Here is a 17,656-nt window from a genome sequence, read left to right on the forward strand (position 1 = left end):
AGCAGCGGGTCCATCCACAACCACCAAGAACCCACAGACCCGAACCTGCCAGGAGCGTGAACTCCTCCCCCTGCAGTCCATCGGAGAGATCAATCTGCCTGCTTTTAAATATCAGCAGCAGTGGAGATCAACTGCTTTTACACCTAAGCAGCAATGAGACCAGCCACAACCACCGAGAGCACACAGACCCGATCCTACCAAGAGTGTGAACTCTTCCCCCCCTGCAATCCGCTAAGAAGATCGACTGTCGGCTCCGGGCGGCTTTTCCGCAGAGGAGAGAATCCTGCATTCACCGTGGACCTCATCTGGGGCAGCCTCCTTGGAGCGGCTGGGGCATGGGCAGTGTGAGCGGCTGGGGCATGGGCAGTGTGTCTGGAGGGAATGCATGGATGGGAGAACATCGCAGGGGAGGAGACATAGGCATCCTGGAACTGTCGGCCAAGTCTCTTCCCTGAAGAAGCCCTTTCTGGAATCGTCAATCGCTCCTCCTAAACTTACTTGCTCCACTTCATCACTGACGCTGACCCATTCTGCTTCTATTCCTTTCTCTCCTCTCTTCTACCTTCCAAAGTATTTAGATCAATGCTGTCTTGTTAAAATGTTTATTTTATTTTTATTTTTCTTCTAACTCTACTTTTCACTTCTCTATTACCCTCCAGGTACTTTAGTTAGATTGTGAGCCTTCGGGACAGTAAGGGAATTTTCCAAGTACCTTTCTTATTTCTAATCTTAATGTATATTTTCTGTAAACCGCTTAGAACCTAACGGATGTAGCGGTATATAAGAAATAAATTACATTACATTACATTACATTACTATTACCCATGTAATAGTGCCAAAGCAGTCTGTTGGACCAGACTACAGTACAGTGATATGGAGAACTTGGAAGAATTATTCAGTGTTCAAGATCAACATGATCTCCTCACAGAAGAAAGACGGAGAGAAAGAGAGAGGCCTAGACCAAAGGGGAAAGACAGGAGGCAGATACTGGAGAGGGGGGAGAGGAGGGAAGGAGATAGAGATGTCAGACCATGGGGTGGAGTGGGAAGGAAGGAAGGAAGGAAAGGAGAAGAGAGAGATGCCAGAGCATAGGGGTGGAGACAAAAAATGGAGAGGGGTTGAAGCTGAAATAAATCATGTACAAAGGAGAGAAAGGACACAGGATATAGAGTTTATTGAAGGGACATAGAAAGAGGGAAGATACCATATGGAACAGAGAGAGGGCAGACACTGGATGGAAAAGGCAGAAAGGGTGGACAGTGGATGCAAGGGGTAGAGATAGGGTGGACAGTAGATGGAAGGGGTAGAGAGAGGGTAGAGGCTGGGTGGAAGGGGCAAAGAGAGAGGACAGATGTTGCATGGAAGGGAGCAAGGACAAATGCTGAATAGAAAGAAGAGAGTGAAGAGAAGATGACTAAAGCAGAAACGACAAAAGGTAGAAAAAAAAATATTTTTGTTGCTTTACGTAGAATCAAGTAGTATTGTAACTGTATTGATTAAAATTTATTAATAGGAAATGGAAATAAGGCAATTTTGGGAGGGAATAAACCCCTTTCCTCAGGTCAGGACAGGATACCATAACAGCTGTATACTGTACTGTCTTGAAGAAAGATTTGGCCTCTGAAAGCTAATTGAAAAATGGATTAGTCCAATAAAATGATATTTTCATATTTCTCATTATTTTATTTTTATTTGTTAATTTGTAAAGTGGTAACTGTTATGTAGAAGTTTTTTTCAAATTTACATCTACTGTCTTTATATTTTGCACAGTATTAGGGGACATGTGTCACTGTTTCTGTGGTGTTGCATTGTATGCAGAGTCTGGTTTCTTGGTTCAGTTTAACTTTTGTCTACATATTTCTATTTTTAGTTTGTGATTATTCCATATTGGGCGAGGGTGTATCTGTGTTCTGTGTGTATGAAAAGGACATGGCTTTCTGTTAGCATCGACTACAGGATCAATTGACTGTGTAAGATCTGGTTTGTTTAGTTTTACAATGCGTGTGTTGGTGTTCTAGTGCTTACTGCAGTGTTTAAGATGCTGCCTTTTCCTAGATGCACCCTTATTGTGTGACTCATAGATTATTACTAAAAATATCTTTTTTTATATAGAGGAGGGGGTTGTTAAAAAAATGATTAGCACTGGCTGTCATATATACTAGGTACACCACTGGATTTAATGACTCTATTCTAACTTTACTGTTGACGTAGGTGTTGTCCCCCCCAACACACAGACACACATTATAAATAATTAAATTAAAGTTGTATTATCGTCAAGTAGCTTTCAAATGACATTATAAGCAAATAAAAATAAAATATTTTTAATACATTGCTAATTATTACCTGCATCTTTACCTATACTGTTTTGCCCTAGCTCTTACTTTGCACTATAGCAAAATAAAAAAGAAGCAGATAAAGATCAATTACACAGGTGCCCTTCAAGGCTCAGTAACACCTTTCCATAAATTATGTGGAAGAGGTCTGGAAGTGGGGATAGCATCTATTTCATATCCTTAGTGAGATCTCAGGAAGGAACCTAGTGATCAAAACATTATTAGAGGTGTTGTACAGCCATTTCTTGTATGACTGGATGAGCTATATTTATCTTTTTTTTTAGTTGTTTAAATTCATGCAGAAATAAATGGTTAGATTGAACCTAATGACTTCATTAACGCATTTCCCTTTTTTAAACCTCTATACTATTTGAAAGAGGGTGAATATCTAATTATTCACTTCTAGAATTGGATACTTCTTAAATTTAGTAAAAATATTCTGGCACAAGTGTCAAACCTTAAAAAAGGAAGTCATATCGAGCATTGGAAAATAACAATAATTAACTAATAAAAATAGTATACATTTAATTTTCCCCACTACCAAATTTCCCCGCCCCACCCGGCTACTTTTTCATGCCACCCGGCTGGAAAAAATTTCTGGGGAACGTTTTAATTTTAACATGGTGGAGGGGCCAGGGGGCAGAGAATAGGCGTGTTCTGCGCGAATCAGTTAGTGAAGATACATTGCTGCGCGATAACTGATTAGCACGTGAGCCCTTGGGCCTGGATTCTGTATACGGCGCCATTATCGACGGCTGCCTTAAAAATGGCAATCGAGTATCAATCAAGCAACGGTACCATTTACAGACTCATGGCCATGTGAAAGACAGGTGCTGGAAATGTAGCCCTACATTTAAAGGCCTACGTTTCCAGGGCCGATCTTCCATGAGAATCACATCCAAGTAGGTGCTTTACGACACCTAATGACACTTCCAGTGTTAACCACGCCTACAATGGTGTTAGGCATTGTAAAGCACCTACACGGACGGGATATCAGCAGCCTTTTAGGAGGTGCCCTTAGGTGCCTCCATTTTTTCTTTTAAATCACAGTTGAATTGGTTTTTAATCGTCGCAACCACTTAGTGCGCCAATTAAAACCAATTAAGCTAGGTGTGACGATAGCACACCTACCGCCGCCTAACTTACGGCACACTATCAAAAATTTGGGCCTTACTGCCTATTAAAGAGGTGGCACTTGGGGCTTACATTAATAGCCATGTGCTAATGGGAAAACTAGTGTGAGGCCTTAGTACAGAAAAATGGATTTTGGATCATTTTACTGCTGATTCATTGCACAGGAAAGACCTGCATATGGTCGTGCTGACACCATATTTTACCACAGTTTGGTAAAAGGGCCCCTAATGGGTCAAATTACCGAGAAACAAGGGTGCGGCCATAAAACTGGGGCTGTACTATCGACCACCTGGCATGCCAGAGGGAGTCGGACATGACTTGGAAGCGGAATTGAGACAGGAGTGCAGGACTGGAAGTGTAACAGTGATGGGGGACTTCAACTACCCGGGGATAGATTGGAGTACGGGTCACTCCAACTGCACTAGGGAGACAGGATTTGTAGAAGCTGTGAAAGACTGCTTCATGGAGCAACTAGTCAAAGAACCGACGCGAGGGGGTGCTACTCTTGACCTCATCCTAAACGGATTAGGGGGGCCAGCGAGAGGGGTAGAAGTGGGAGGACCACTAGGCAACAGTGATCACAACATGATTAGATTCACACTAGAAAGAGGGACACCCGTGGTTAGGAGGACTGCAACAACTGCGCTGAACTTCAAGAAAGGGAACTATGCTGCTATGAGGGAAATGGTGGGGAGGAAGCTCAGAAACATCTTTAGGATGGAGACTGTGGGAAGCGCCTGGACCCTATTCAGGGACACCCTGCAGAAAGCACAGAGAATGTACGTCCCCAATTTCAGGAAAGGCTGCAAGAACAAATGATCAAAGGACCCGGTTTGGATGTCAACAGAAGTAAAAAGGGCGATAAAGGACAAAAAAGTATCTTTCCGGAGGTGGAAAAAGGACCCAACAGAGGAAAATCACCAGACGCATAGGAAATGCCAAAAGGAATGCCACCGAGAGGTAAAAAAAGCAAAGGGGAAATACGAAGAGGGGCTGGCCAGGGAGACGAAAAACTTCAAGGCATTCTTCAGTTACGTTAAGGGAAAGCGACCAGCGAGAGAGGAGGTGGGGCCGTTGGACGATGGGGACAGGAAGGGAGTGATTAAGGAGGATAAAGAGGTAGCTGAGAGGTTGAACACGTTCTTCTCGTCGGTTTTCACGAGCGAAGACACAACTAATATACCGGACTCAGAGGAGCTCATGAGTGGGGAACAGGCTGAAAAATTAGAGCACATAGAGGTAAGTAAGGAGGATGTCCTCAAACAGATAGACAGATTAAAATGTGGCAAATCACCGGGCCCGGACGGGATCCACCCAAGGGTTCTGAAGGAACTAAGACAGGAAATAGCGGGCACAATCCAACATGTTTGCAACCTATCCTTGAAAACTGGTGAGGTACCAGAGGACTGGAAAGTGGCAAATGTCACACCTATCTTCAAGAAGGGATTGAGGGGTGACCCCGGGAACTACAGGCCGGTGAGCCTGACTTCAATTATAGGGAAGATGGTGGAAGCTATGATCAAGGACGGCATTTGCGAGCACATCGAGAGGAATGGCCTACTGAGAACAAGCCAGCACGGATTCTGCAAGGGAAGATCATGCCTAACAAACCTTCTGTACTTCTTTGAGGGAATAAGCAGTCGGGTGGACAATGGGGAGCCCATAGACATCATTTACCTCGATTTTCAAAAGGCTTTTGACAAGGTGCCACATGAAAGGCTACTTAAGAAGCTGTGGAGCCACGGGGTGGGAGGGGATGTGCACAGATGGATCAAGCACTGGTTGTCAGGTAGACTGCAGAGGGTCGGAGTAAAGGGTCAATATTCTGACTGGCGGGGAGTCACGAGCGGTGTGCCACAGGGATCGGTGCTGGGGCCGTTACTCTTTAATATATTCATCAATGACCTGGAAAGGGAGGTAAAGTGTGAGGTTATAAAATTCGCAGACGATACCAAACTGTGCGGCAGAGTTAGGACCAGGGAGGAGTGTGAGGACCTGCAAAGGGACCTGGACAAGCTGGAAGACTGGGCAAACAAATGGCAAATGCGCTTCAACGTGGACAAATGCAAGGTCATGCATATAGGGAAAAAGAACCCGTTGTTCAGCTACAAATTGGGGGGGGTATTGTTGGGAGACAGCAGACTCGAGAGAGACTTGGGTGTGCTGGTGGATGCATCACTGAAGCCATCTGCACAGTGCGCGGCAGCCTCGAAAAAAGCCAACAGGATGCTGGGCATCATAAAGAAGGGCATAACAACCAGAACACAGGAAGTCATCATGCCACTGTATCGAGCGATGGTGCGCCCACATCTGGAATACTGCGTTCAGTATTGGTCGCCGCACCTCAAGAAGGACATGGCGGTACTTGAAAGAGTCCAAAGGAGAGCAACGAGAATGGTAAGAGGGCTGGAACACTGCCCATACGCCGAGAGGCTGGATAGGCTGGGGCTCTTCTCTCTGGAGAAAAGGAGGCTCAGGGGAGATATGATAGAAACCTTCAAGATCATGAGGGGCATAGAGAGGGTGGATAGGGACAGATTCTTCAGACTGAAGGGGACAGCTAATACGAGGGGGCATTCTGAGAAACTGAAGGGAGATAGGTTCAAAACAAACGCAAGGAAGTTTTTTTTCACCCAGAGGGTCGTGGACACTTGGAATGCATTACCGGAGGAAGTGATCAGGCAGAGTACGGTCCAGGGATTCAAACAGGGATTGGACGGATTCCTGAGGGATAAAGGGATCGTGGGATACTGAGAGAGGTGCTGGGATGTAACACCAGGTAATGAGTAAAAACCAACCAGGTCGTGCATGTGAAAGACCGGAGGGCTAGGGCTTCGATAGGAAGGCAGGACTTAAATGGGAAGCCAAGGTGGCAAGGGAGCCCCTTCTGATGATTCTGACAGGTCGTGACCTGTTTGGGCCGCCGCGGGAGCGGACTGCTGGGCAGGATGGACCTGTGGTCTGACCCGGCGGAGGCACTGCTTATGTTCTTATGTTCTTATGTTCTAATTTTGTATCTGAGGCAATTAGCTGGAATGCCCTTGCTCTGCTCTCAATTCATCCCACCACTACCCTGGAGAGTACTGTTGAAATTCATGGATAGAAAGATTATGCACCAAACATAACAACCTTTTTGAATACTGTGACAATAGTTGGTTGAACTGGCCTTTGAGTCTGGGGATTCTATCTTGATGGACCAAGGAGATTAAGAAAATGTGCCAATATTTCCTGTATTTGGTTTGATATTTTAATGTACCTCACTCTGAAGTTTGTCAAAGAGAAGCATATTTTAAGGGGACAGGGACTGGGGCTTGTATACCACCTTTTTATAGTTTTATAACCATACCCAAAGTGGTTTACAGTCTTTCTAATGTACCTGGAGCAGTGGAGGATTAAGTAACTTGCTCAGGGTCACAAAGAGCAGCATGGGGTTTGAACCCACAACCTCAGGGTTCTGAGGCAGAAGCTCTAACCACTATGTCACACTCTCCTAACAATAACAAGAATAATAATTAATGTTTCTTTTACCTCCTAGTTTGCTGTATGCTGTGAAGGCAGCATAAATAGCCCCAGGTAGAAGGAAATCCCAGCACCTGGAAGAAGTTACAGTCTTTGGTAGAAGCTGTGTCTCTAGAATGGCTGGCCTAGACATGAAGGAGTAGGACTGGGGAGCCCTAGCTGGATGTAAATTATGAGTTAGGGTTTTTCACCATGACAAAGCAGAAGGTTCAAAATAGCAGGATGAGATTTCTTCATTAAATTTTCTATACTGTTCTCCCAGGAGAGCTCAGAACGGTTTATTCAAATACTCAAGCATTTTTCCCCGTCTGTCCCGGTGGGCTCACGATCTAATATACCTGGGGCAATGGGCCAAAATAACATTTAAGAGTACAATATACTAACCATTATCTTTAAGAATGAGTTTTTGACTGTACCTCTTTCATCTGTCCAGAAGGAGAAAATGTTCCAGGACTAGAGGGCTGTTCCAGAGACTTCATCCATCCATATTTGGTATGTGGCAGTGGTCCAGACCCATCATTGTCATAGTGTCCAATACTGAGCTTCCTGATTCTTCCCCCAGAATTGTTGCCTGTTGGAGAACCTGTTGGCCAAGAACAATATAAATAATTCCGGTTACAATAGGCTGTGACAATTTTCAAAGCAGAACACCAATAGCACACAAAAAACTGTGGAACAGATGTTCTTGATGACAATGTTTAATGTCCAGTAATAGGATTTAACAAATCCAGATTGGAAAACAATGTAATAAATCCAAACTCATCCAACAGCAAAAATCATTGATGCGGACTCAACACGGTCCGTGATTTGGCTCGTAAAGCCTTCCTTAGAAGTCCTGGATGGTTGGCGCCCTATGATAAAAAACACTAGTGAGGATGAGAAAAATAGCGTGTCCTGGTCAACTTGGGTACAAAATAACAACGACTGCTACCAGTCAGTCACTTATTTTGTACCCCTTCTCTAAATCATGTGCATACTGTAACTGTGGCAATTAGATGCTTGCACACCAACTCTATGATTTGCAGCTAACAATTAGGTGTGTATATACCCAGTTAAGCTTGCATTCTATAAAGGAAAGTAGGTGCTTACATTTCTTTATAGAAATCAACTCCTACCAGAAGTCCTGTTAAAGAACTGCCCTGCAAATGGAAAGTGCCAGTAGAAATCACTAAAAACCACTCTGGCACTTTATGTACAGTGCCAAGATGAAGTTAAGGTAGAGTGTGGATTATAAGGCCTATCTATACCTGGTGATAATCAGTCACTACTGGGGGGGGAGCAATTCTATCAGTGGCCACCTCCATTTATATATCCCAATGCCATGCAAAGAAAGCTTATTCTACAATGGCATCTTGGTACCCAGATACTGTTATAGAATACTCCCATTATGTGGTATTGGCTTGCCTTATATTTATGTACCTGCAGTTCCACCAGTTATAGACCTTGTGAGGGAGTGGCTAAAGTTGAACAACCTTATGGCGGGTGGCACTAACCTGCTGAGTCAGGAGGACGGAGCGCAGTCTGAGAGAAGGTTAAATACCCTAAAGCAGAACAGATCAGGGAGGCCCCAAGTGAAAAGGTTTTCAGGAAGAGATGCCAGGTTGAGAGGTCTCTAGGGAATGGCAACTGAGGCTATAGTACCTGAAGGGAGTGCCAGGGAAGAGAAGTAGCCAGAGCATATTGTTTCCCTGAGGTAGGAAATTGTAACCCAGGAGCCTCCAGGAGTTAATGACCACAGTAGGAAAGAACCTTGCATTGTATTCCTAAAGTGTATAAATATTGAGGTGTGCCCAGAAGGGACCTGTGATGAAATTGTCCCCACAGCATTTGGGCTTGGCTAGGAGCCAGCCCCTATAATGAGTATTACAACTACTACTATTTATTATTTCTATAGTGCTACCAGAAGCACACAGCGCTGTACATTAAGCATGCAAGAGACGGTCCCTGATTGAAAGAGATTACAATCTAATTATATCAGACACGCGGGACACAGGGTGAATCAAGTATTGACTGGGACTATATTGTGAGAGAGGAAAAGAGACTCTACTTATAGAACTAAGTCTGTGATGTAACAGAGCTGACTACAGTCTTTTTAGTGAAATAAATAAAGTACTTTTTACTTTTACCTGCAACTTGTGTATATGTGTGTGTCACATTTCTATAAGGTTCTGCGGCTAGCTGCGAGCCATACTACCATAGACCTCTCCACTCTATGGAAACTGCCCTTGCTAATATCTCTAACGACCTGTTCCTGGCCAAATACGAAGGACTCTACTTTATCCTCATTCTTCTCATCTGTCTGCTGCCTTTGACACTGTTGATCACCGTCTCCTTCTCAACACGTTGTCCTCGCTGGGGTCCGGGGTTCTGTTCTCTCCTGGTTTTCTTCCTATCTCTCTTGTCGTACCTTCAGCATAAGTTACGGTGGATCCTCCTCCGCCGCCATTCCGCTGTCTATTGGCTCTGTCCTGGGTCCTCTCCTCTTTTCCCTACATACCCTCTCTCTTGGTATGCTGATCGCCTCTCATGGTTTTCAATATCACCTCTATGCTGGTAACTCCCAGATCTACCTCTCCACGCCGGATATCTCTGCGGGAGTTCAGGCCCGAATTTCAGCCTGCCTATCCGATATTGCCACTTGGATGTCTCTCGCTGCCATCTCAAACTGAATATGGCTAAAACTGAACTCATCTTTCCCCCCAAACCCGCATCCCCCCTCTCGCCGTTCTCTATCTCTGTGAATAACATTATCCTCCTCCCCGTCTTGTTGGCTCACAACCTTGGGGTAATCTTTGTCTCCTCTCTCTCCTCCTTTGCTCAGATCCAACAGATCGCCAAATCCTGTCGCTTCCTCCTCTATAACATTACCAAAATCTGTCCTCTTCTCTCTGAACACACGACCAAAACCCTTGTCCACGCTCTCGTCACCTCGCACTTATACTACTGCAACTTACTTCTCTCAGGCCTCCCGTGCACTTGTCTCTCGCCTCTTCAATCCATTCAAAATGCTGCTGCGCAACTCATATTCCTTGAGAGCCGCTATTCTCACGTTACCCCTCTCAAGTCGCTTCATTAGCTTCCCATCCATTTCCGAATACAGTTTAAATTCCTCTTGCTGATCTACAAGTGCGTTCACTCTGAAGCCCCCCGATATCTCTCCTTGCTCATCTCCCCCTATGCTCCCCCGTGATCTCCGCTCATCAGGGAAGCCCCTCTTATCTGTATCTTTCTCTTCCACTGCCAATTTTAGACTCCGTCCCTTCTTTCTTGCAGCCTGGAACAGGCTGCCTGAATCAATAAGTCGTGCTCAGTCCTTGGCAGTGTTCAAATCCAAGCTAAAGGCCCACTTTTTTGAAACTGCTTTTAACTCTTAACTCCCCCTCACTGCTGACAGATACCTATACCCACTATAATCTCCCCAACCCTGCTGCTGTCAGATACCTATACCCACTATAACCTCCCCAAACCTGAAATGTCCTGTCTAAATTAGATTGTAAGTTCTTCTGAGCAGGGACTGTCTATTATATGTTAAAATGTACAGCGCTGCATATGCCTTTCAGCGCTAAAGAAATAATAAGTAGTAGTAGTAGCAATAAATGCATGACTGCCCATGCCTTTCTCATGCTCCATCCGTGTAAATGCCCCTTGTATTTACAAGCTCTGCCACTTACGTGCATCCTCAAAGAATAGCGCATAGGTGCTTTGCTTTATGCCTGGGTCATGCATTTCATATACTGTCTTTCAGTGGTACAACCAAATCAATTTACATATGTTGTATACAGGTACTTTATCTTGAGTGGGCTCACAATTTAAGGGGGTTGATATTCAGCCCAAGAGACTGCAGCACTAATTTCAATAGGCAGAATCAGGTTCTACAAATACCATACTGCTTTGGGATGTAAACTCAAAACCAGAAGTGGCAAAAAAATCTCCTCCTGGAACTAAATAATTTGAGGTCTGTGTGGAAAAGCAGCAGAGAGAATGGGAAGGAGAAAGATGAGAAGATAATAAAGAGGTCTGCGGGAGTAGAGGGAGCATAGAGACCCACTGGGAAAGTGAGCAAGGACAGTTTACAAAGATTCTGGCACATCTGCAAAGGCCTCTGGCAAGATGAGAAATTGGACCATTCCATAATGAACTGCAGAGCATGAAAATCTCCAAAGAAGGTACAAAAAAGACAACTATACAAGAAGTATACACTTAAAGGCCAGTCAAAATAAAATATCAGATTTATTTTCAATATACCAGACCATAACTATGATTCCATAAAGATAAGGTTACCAGATGTTCCCAATTTCCAGAGATTGTCCTGATTTGGGATCTGTTCTCCTCGACTTAATACAAATTCTTTACTGCTTAAAAAAGGGTTTTAGAATATGTGGTTAATTTTGTTCCATTAGATGTAATTTTTATGATATAGCTCTTTATATTTTAATTCAGATCTTGCTTATCTCAAGACTCGACCCTACAAATTAATTATGTGCTTGCCACAGGAGTGATCTTCAGCCCCAGCCAACAAGAGCTTGCAAAATAGAGATAATTTTTATATCCAACTTCTGTTGTTGGTTTTTTTCTGGTTTGGCTCCTTTTTGTGACTAGTATGCAGAACATATCCGCCAGATGGATTATATTTGATCAGAAAGCTTGAAGGATGTTTCTTAGATGTCAAAAATTTGCATATATAGAAAACTTCTTATGAGGAAATTTCTCTGGAGCTCTTACAAGAGGTGGACAAACTATGTCACAGGATCCCTTAATCCATCTTTGTAAATCTAGATCCTGGACTGTCTGCCTAGGCGTAAGTCTCTTTCAACTGAAAGGAAGCTCAGGAGAGAGGGGGCATAGGATGAACATGAAAGAGGACAGACTCAGGAGTAATCTAAGGAAATACTTTTATTTTACAGAAAGGGTGGTGGAAGAGTAGAATGGCCTCCCAATGAAGAAGACTGTAACTGAATTAATAGAATGACACAGGGATGGATGGGGCAAGGACAGAGACAGAGCCCACGGGGACAGGGATTGTCCATGTGTCATTCTCTAAAAACTTGAAACTAGTATCTATATGTAAAATCTTAACCCATCTTAGACAATTGGCAACTGAATTCAATGATTAAAAAAAACCCTGCAGATGCTACTTTTGAATTTAAATGAACTATTGTTACATGACATCATTTGTGTCTTGTCTGCCTTTGATGTGGCAAGAAGTCTTGTCTGCTGATCAAACTCCTACCATCTGCAACGTCCTTCAATCATGTGCTCAGCTACTCAAGCATCTTACTGCAACAGATCCATCCATCTTTGCTGATGTCAAGGATCATTTCCAACATTTAATAAACACTTATTTTCCTGTTCATCCACTACATAGCGTAGGTTCTCTTCTACACCCATGTCTGAAAGACAATCCAATTATCTTCCTAGAAGATGTAGAATCACAGGCAACTGAATCTTTGAGAAGGTTATACCAAAACCAAATTGAAATGGAAGACTGTATTTGTGATTTATAAACAGTTGTACAGAATATTGTCCCCTTTTATGTTTTAATAAAATGATTTAAATATAAAATCATAAGTGTTCGATGCTTGTGAAAATGGGGACAGGGCAGGGATAAGAATAGAGCTCACTGGGACAGGGACAGAGTCTTAAGGGACGGGGCGGGGATAGGGACAAACTCTGTCCCAGTGTCATTATCTAAAATTCTGAATTTAAAAACAAACAAACAGTGGAAAAAACACATTATTAGGAGAGTCTAATTCAATGAGGTCTAATTCAATGAGATGTGGAGGGGCATAATCAAAACAAACGTCTAAGTCCATTTTGGGCCTAGGGTGCTAATCGCCCAAAGTCGGCAGCGTCCAAAGTACATTCTCAAAAGATATGTCCAAATTTTTTTATTTTTCGAAAATCATTTACTTCTATGTATAGCTGTTTGATAGTCCGGACCACTAGTACATCGATCTTTATACTACATTCTGGTACAAAAAATCCTCCAAATCCCAAATGCCTAGAACTTGGGCGGGGCCAGAAAAGTGATGGACTGGCCACCCAGATATAGCAACAGAGTAATGGGGCACCTTACAGGGCACTGCTGTGAACTTCACAAAAAGGATGCCACATAAACATCACACAACTCTCTTGCAGGTCATGGTGAACCCCCCCAAACCTACTATACTCACCTGTCTACAACCCCAATAGCCCTTATGGCTGCAGGTGGCACCTATGACAGTACAGTAGGGTTTTGGGGGGATTTTAGTGGACACACATTTTCCATCATGAATGCAGTGGTTAGAGTGGCTTATAGGCCTGGGTCCTCCTTTCTATGTTTTACTAGCCCATTCCCCAGCTCTACTTGGCTTTCCTATGCCAGGTGCTGATGTTCTGGAGGCAGGTATGTCCATTTTTATTCCAATTTTTATGGCGGGGAGAGGGGTCAGTGATCACTGGGGGAGTGTGTGGGGGTCTGTACTTTGTTTCTGCAGTGGTTATCTGGTCACTTTGGATAACTTCTGGGCAATTAGACCATTTTTTAGATCGCCTAAGTCACATCATATAAGTTCCATTCAGGAAGCCTCGACAAACTTTCGACTATCCCTGCAGTACAACTAAATCTAGGTCAGCTCACATCCCGCCCTAACCACTCCTTCAAAAATGCCCCTTTCAGCTCTGGTTGCACAGCAGAATTCAGAGGTCTTAAAAGTCTCTAGATACGTCTAAAAACCCGTTTCGATTATCTGCACTTGGACAACCTGTCTTTTAGGTCATCCACGTGTCGATTTGGGCAGGTTTTTAGATGTACAGTGGAACCTCGGTTTGCGAGTAACCCGGTTTGCGAGTGTTTTGCAAGACGAGCAAAACACTCAGCAAACTTTTGACTCACAAACCGAGCATTGCCCCAATAAACGAGCACTTACAGGCCAGGAAGCGCCGCTTCGGGGGATTCCTCTTCCGTCTTCCGGCCAGCCTTCCATGTCGGGTGCCTTATGCAGGTTGGAGGACCTCTGTCTGGGCCTGCGCGACCGGGTGCTGTCCCGCCTGCGTGTTGTGTGTGACGCGCACAGCGTCAACCATCAGCATTGTGCGTGTCGTGCGCGGCGTGTGGGTGGGGCGGCGATCAGCAGCATGGGCTCGGGTGGAGGCTCACCAGCATGCGATGGGCATCTGACGTGGAGGGCTGGCCGGCGGATGGAGGAGGCACTGAAGGCACTGGGGGGCTCTCCAGCGGCTGGCAGACATTACACACCCCCTCCCTCGAAGCGGCACTGCCGGGTTCTTCTTCCGATGATGGACGGAGGCAGACGGAGGAGACGGCGCTGCAGCACCCGGCCCCGACAGGTACAGGCCCCGGGTTCTGGAAACAATCGTTGCTGTTGCCACTATTGTCTATGGGAAACTTGGCTTTGATAAACGAGCATTTTGGATTACGAGCATGCTGCTGGAACGGATTATGCTCGTAATCCAAGGTACCACTGTATTTCTGTTTCGATTATGAGCCCCATAATATTTACGTTCCTATGTATATTTTCCTGTAAATATACAGTACCTATTTTAATAAAACATTCTATATATACTAGTGAATAAATCAACAAAATTGGTGTGTTCATCTTGTCTTCATTCATTTATTTTAAAAGTGCAGTACTGCCTGGGAGTCTGGAAAATTCAAAATCTGGCCTGACCCAATCCCTGAGCAGTCCAAATTTTTGGACTCTGGTTGCTGTCGTGCCAACTGCTAACTTGTATAAGCCATATCAAAAGTAATAATGGATATACCGCACTGCAGTGCTCTTCACTTTAAACTACAAACAGTGACATGCCCTGGCTAAAGATAAAGGCAAATCTCTGTCTACTAAAACTACAAATCTCTGATAGGTTAAGATTTTCTGCTGACTTGAATGAAAGCTTCTAAAGTGGCATTGGATTTATTCCTTCTAAAGGGATTTATCTGACACACAATCAATCAATACGGATGTTTGTATAGAGAGAGGAAAGTCTTTCAAGAAACAGCAGCAGGATGTGAGCTGAATCAGCTGAACAGAACACATTCCAGCAGAACCAGGGCTGGTGTTTCCCATCTCTTAACCTGCATCCTAGTTGCAGGCTTTCAGTTTTGTGTCTGAGATTTGATGGTAGGAAATAACCCCCCCCCCAACTATGACACAAAACTGAATGTAGACAAAGCTGTGGGGCCTGATGAGATATAGCCCAGGATATTGAAAGAGTTTAGAGACATTTTCTCAGGCCCTCTAAAGCAGTGTTTCTGGAGAGAAGAGGATTATATTTTACCCCCATGTGCAGCTTTCTAAAATTGCTACTCTGTCTGGAGATGGAGGGCTTGAATGAGTAGCCCTGCTCCTGTTTTACAAGGGAGTTTATGTCTGCAGAGTTTGTTGTAGAATAGTATGGAAATCCAAACCAAACAGCTGTGGAGACTGATGTAGCTGATGCAGATTTTATTAGAACAAGAGAGTCAATAAAATATCCACAATTTGATGAGACGAACCCAACACGGACCGTGCTTCGACCTAAATGTCTTCCTCAGGGGTCCAATTGTGGTTTCTTCAAAAGTTTGTAGATATGAAAACTACGCCCAAGCATGGGTAAGAGTGTCCTCTGGCATTGCCGCTGGCAACAAACTTGTGAAGAGACCACAATTGGACCCCTGAGAAAGACATTTAGGTCAAAACATAATCCGTGTTGGGTTTGACTCATCAAGTTGTGGATATTTTATTGACTCTTTTGTTCTAATAAAGTCTACATCAGTTACATCAGTCTCCACAGCTGTTTGGTTTGGATTTTTGTCTCATCTGTGGATTCCAAAGGTCAATTTCTTGGTTGAGTAGAATAGTATGGAAAATTTCACACCTCCTAACCTGGATGTCTGACTTCTCCTTTCTGCATTGTGTCTAAAATCTACCCCCAGGTAACATAACATTAAGAACTGAAAGGACTTATAAGACAGAATTCTATAAAGTAAGTTTATTTTTATATTTCTTACTCATTTTGTACTGTGCCTTACATTAGCGGCCAGGATTAAAATAGTGCCACAAGAGAGATTATTTACTGAAGGAGTTAACAATTATGGTAACTAGCTCGTTGCTCCCTTTTTTTCTACTTTTCTTTCTCTGGACATAAGTTTTTACATTAATAAAACTAAAAATCTTGCTGAGAGCTACTGCAAGACATTGCCAAGTGATATAAATTAAACAGCAGACTTGAACTAATGAGCTTAGTGGCCAACAATTGATGGTTTTGTATAGGGAAAAGACAGGCATGTTTAAAATGCTTAGATTTCCTTAAGGAGTCCAAGATTGTACTTTGCACTTCAAAAACCAACTTACATAGATAGTTTTGCTAACGCAATTCTTAACAGTCAGTGGGCAGATACTTCAAGCTGAAATACAGAAATTTAAACCATCAAGCCAGCCCAATCACTTTTGCAACACATTTTAACGGAGTGGTATTTCATTATACTTGGCCTCCTTAATACTCTTTCAGTCTGCGATTAGAAAGGTTTGGAAAATCACAATACTTGGAAGCTGAGACAAAAAAAAAATAAATCAGTGTTATTTTTATTTTTTTACCTAAAAAAAAAACCCCTTATTTTTAAATATCTCTTGTATATTCTGATCATCTGAATGAATTCCTTATACATGAGTCAAGTGGCTAATTGGATGGAGATATCTTCATTAGACACTAGATCTGGTATATTTCTTGGAAAGTATGCTCCGGGCAGTTCTGCTCCAAATACACTGACGGATGCCTGGCACAATTTCACAAAATTACTAATAATGAGGCTAGGGCAAAACTGCATAGAAGCTGGTCTGGAGCGTTATAAGTCATTTTAAGTAAATATATAAATGTTAGGGAAACCTTCATACATTGGCACTTGGCTTCTTAACAGCTGCGGTTCAGAAGACAGAAACTGTTCTGACAGAAGGGCTGGTCAGGCATCTCTGTGGATGGCTAAACCTTTCCCTGGAGAATTTAAGGTGGTTACAATGCTAGGACACTATGCTATTATTATACATGAGACCAGTCAAAATAAAGATACATTTTTTAATGTGGATCCTCAGATAGTTGTCAATTTTGGTTTCTTATACTTAAAACAGCCTATGGGGCACAATACTACCGTGTTTCCCAGAAAATAAGACCTACCCCAAAAATAAGCCCTAGCATGATTTTTGGGGTAGGTCCTAATATAAGCCTTACCCCAAAAATAAGCCCTAGTTAATATTCCTCCCTCCTATCCCTTTGTGTACCAGAACACCACCGACCACCTTACATACCTCAGAAGCCTCAAAACCAGTGGCAGCGCTCTGAACAGGCTGTTTCGCGGCCTTCCCTCTGCCACGTCACACACTGAAATTTAGGCACCCAATGTTATAGAATAGCACACAGCCAGATGTGCGCACAAATCCTAAGTAGTGCCATCTAAGGTCAATAATTCATTGATAGCATCCAATTATTTATGGTTAATCGTTCGTTAACCAATTAAGTTTTGCATGCATCTTGGAAGCACTCCCAAATCTGGGCACCATATAAAAAATATGAAGGTATATTCTTCTTCCTTTGACTCTTTGTACTCTGTAGGCAAAAATTTACTATGGAAAAAAAAGTCTAAAATGCATCAGGTCCAAGCTCAATTCTCCTATCGTAGCATTCTGGCAAAAAAGTAT

At 43.3% G+C, this 17,656-nt stretch overlaps 1 protein-coding gene across 5 annotated transcripts in view; it reads right to left on the reverse strand.

The window, feature by feature from the left end:
• Positions 1-17,656, reverse strand: part of TNS3 (tensin 3) — a 776,331-nt gene that overhangs the window by 163,970 nt on the left and 594,705 nt on the right. For all 5 annotated transcript variants that reach the window (XM_033930434.1, XM_033930433.1, XM_033930436.1 and 2 more), the window contains one exon: positions 7,403-7,569. In XM_033930434.1, the coding sequence (XP_033786325.1) occupies positions 7,403-7,569 (167 nt within the window). The remainder of the gene's footprint in view (positions 1-7,402; positions 7,570-17,656) is intronic.

This window comes from Geotrypetes seraphini, chromosome 2, assembly GCF_902459505.1.
Source record: "Geotrypetes seraphini chromosome 2, aGeoSer1.1, whole genome shotgun sequence".
NCBI lineage: Eukaryota > Metazoa > Chordata > Amphibia > Gymnophiona > Dermophiidae > Geotrypetes > Geotrypetes seraphini.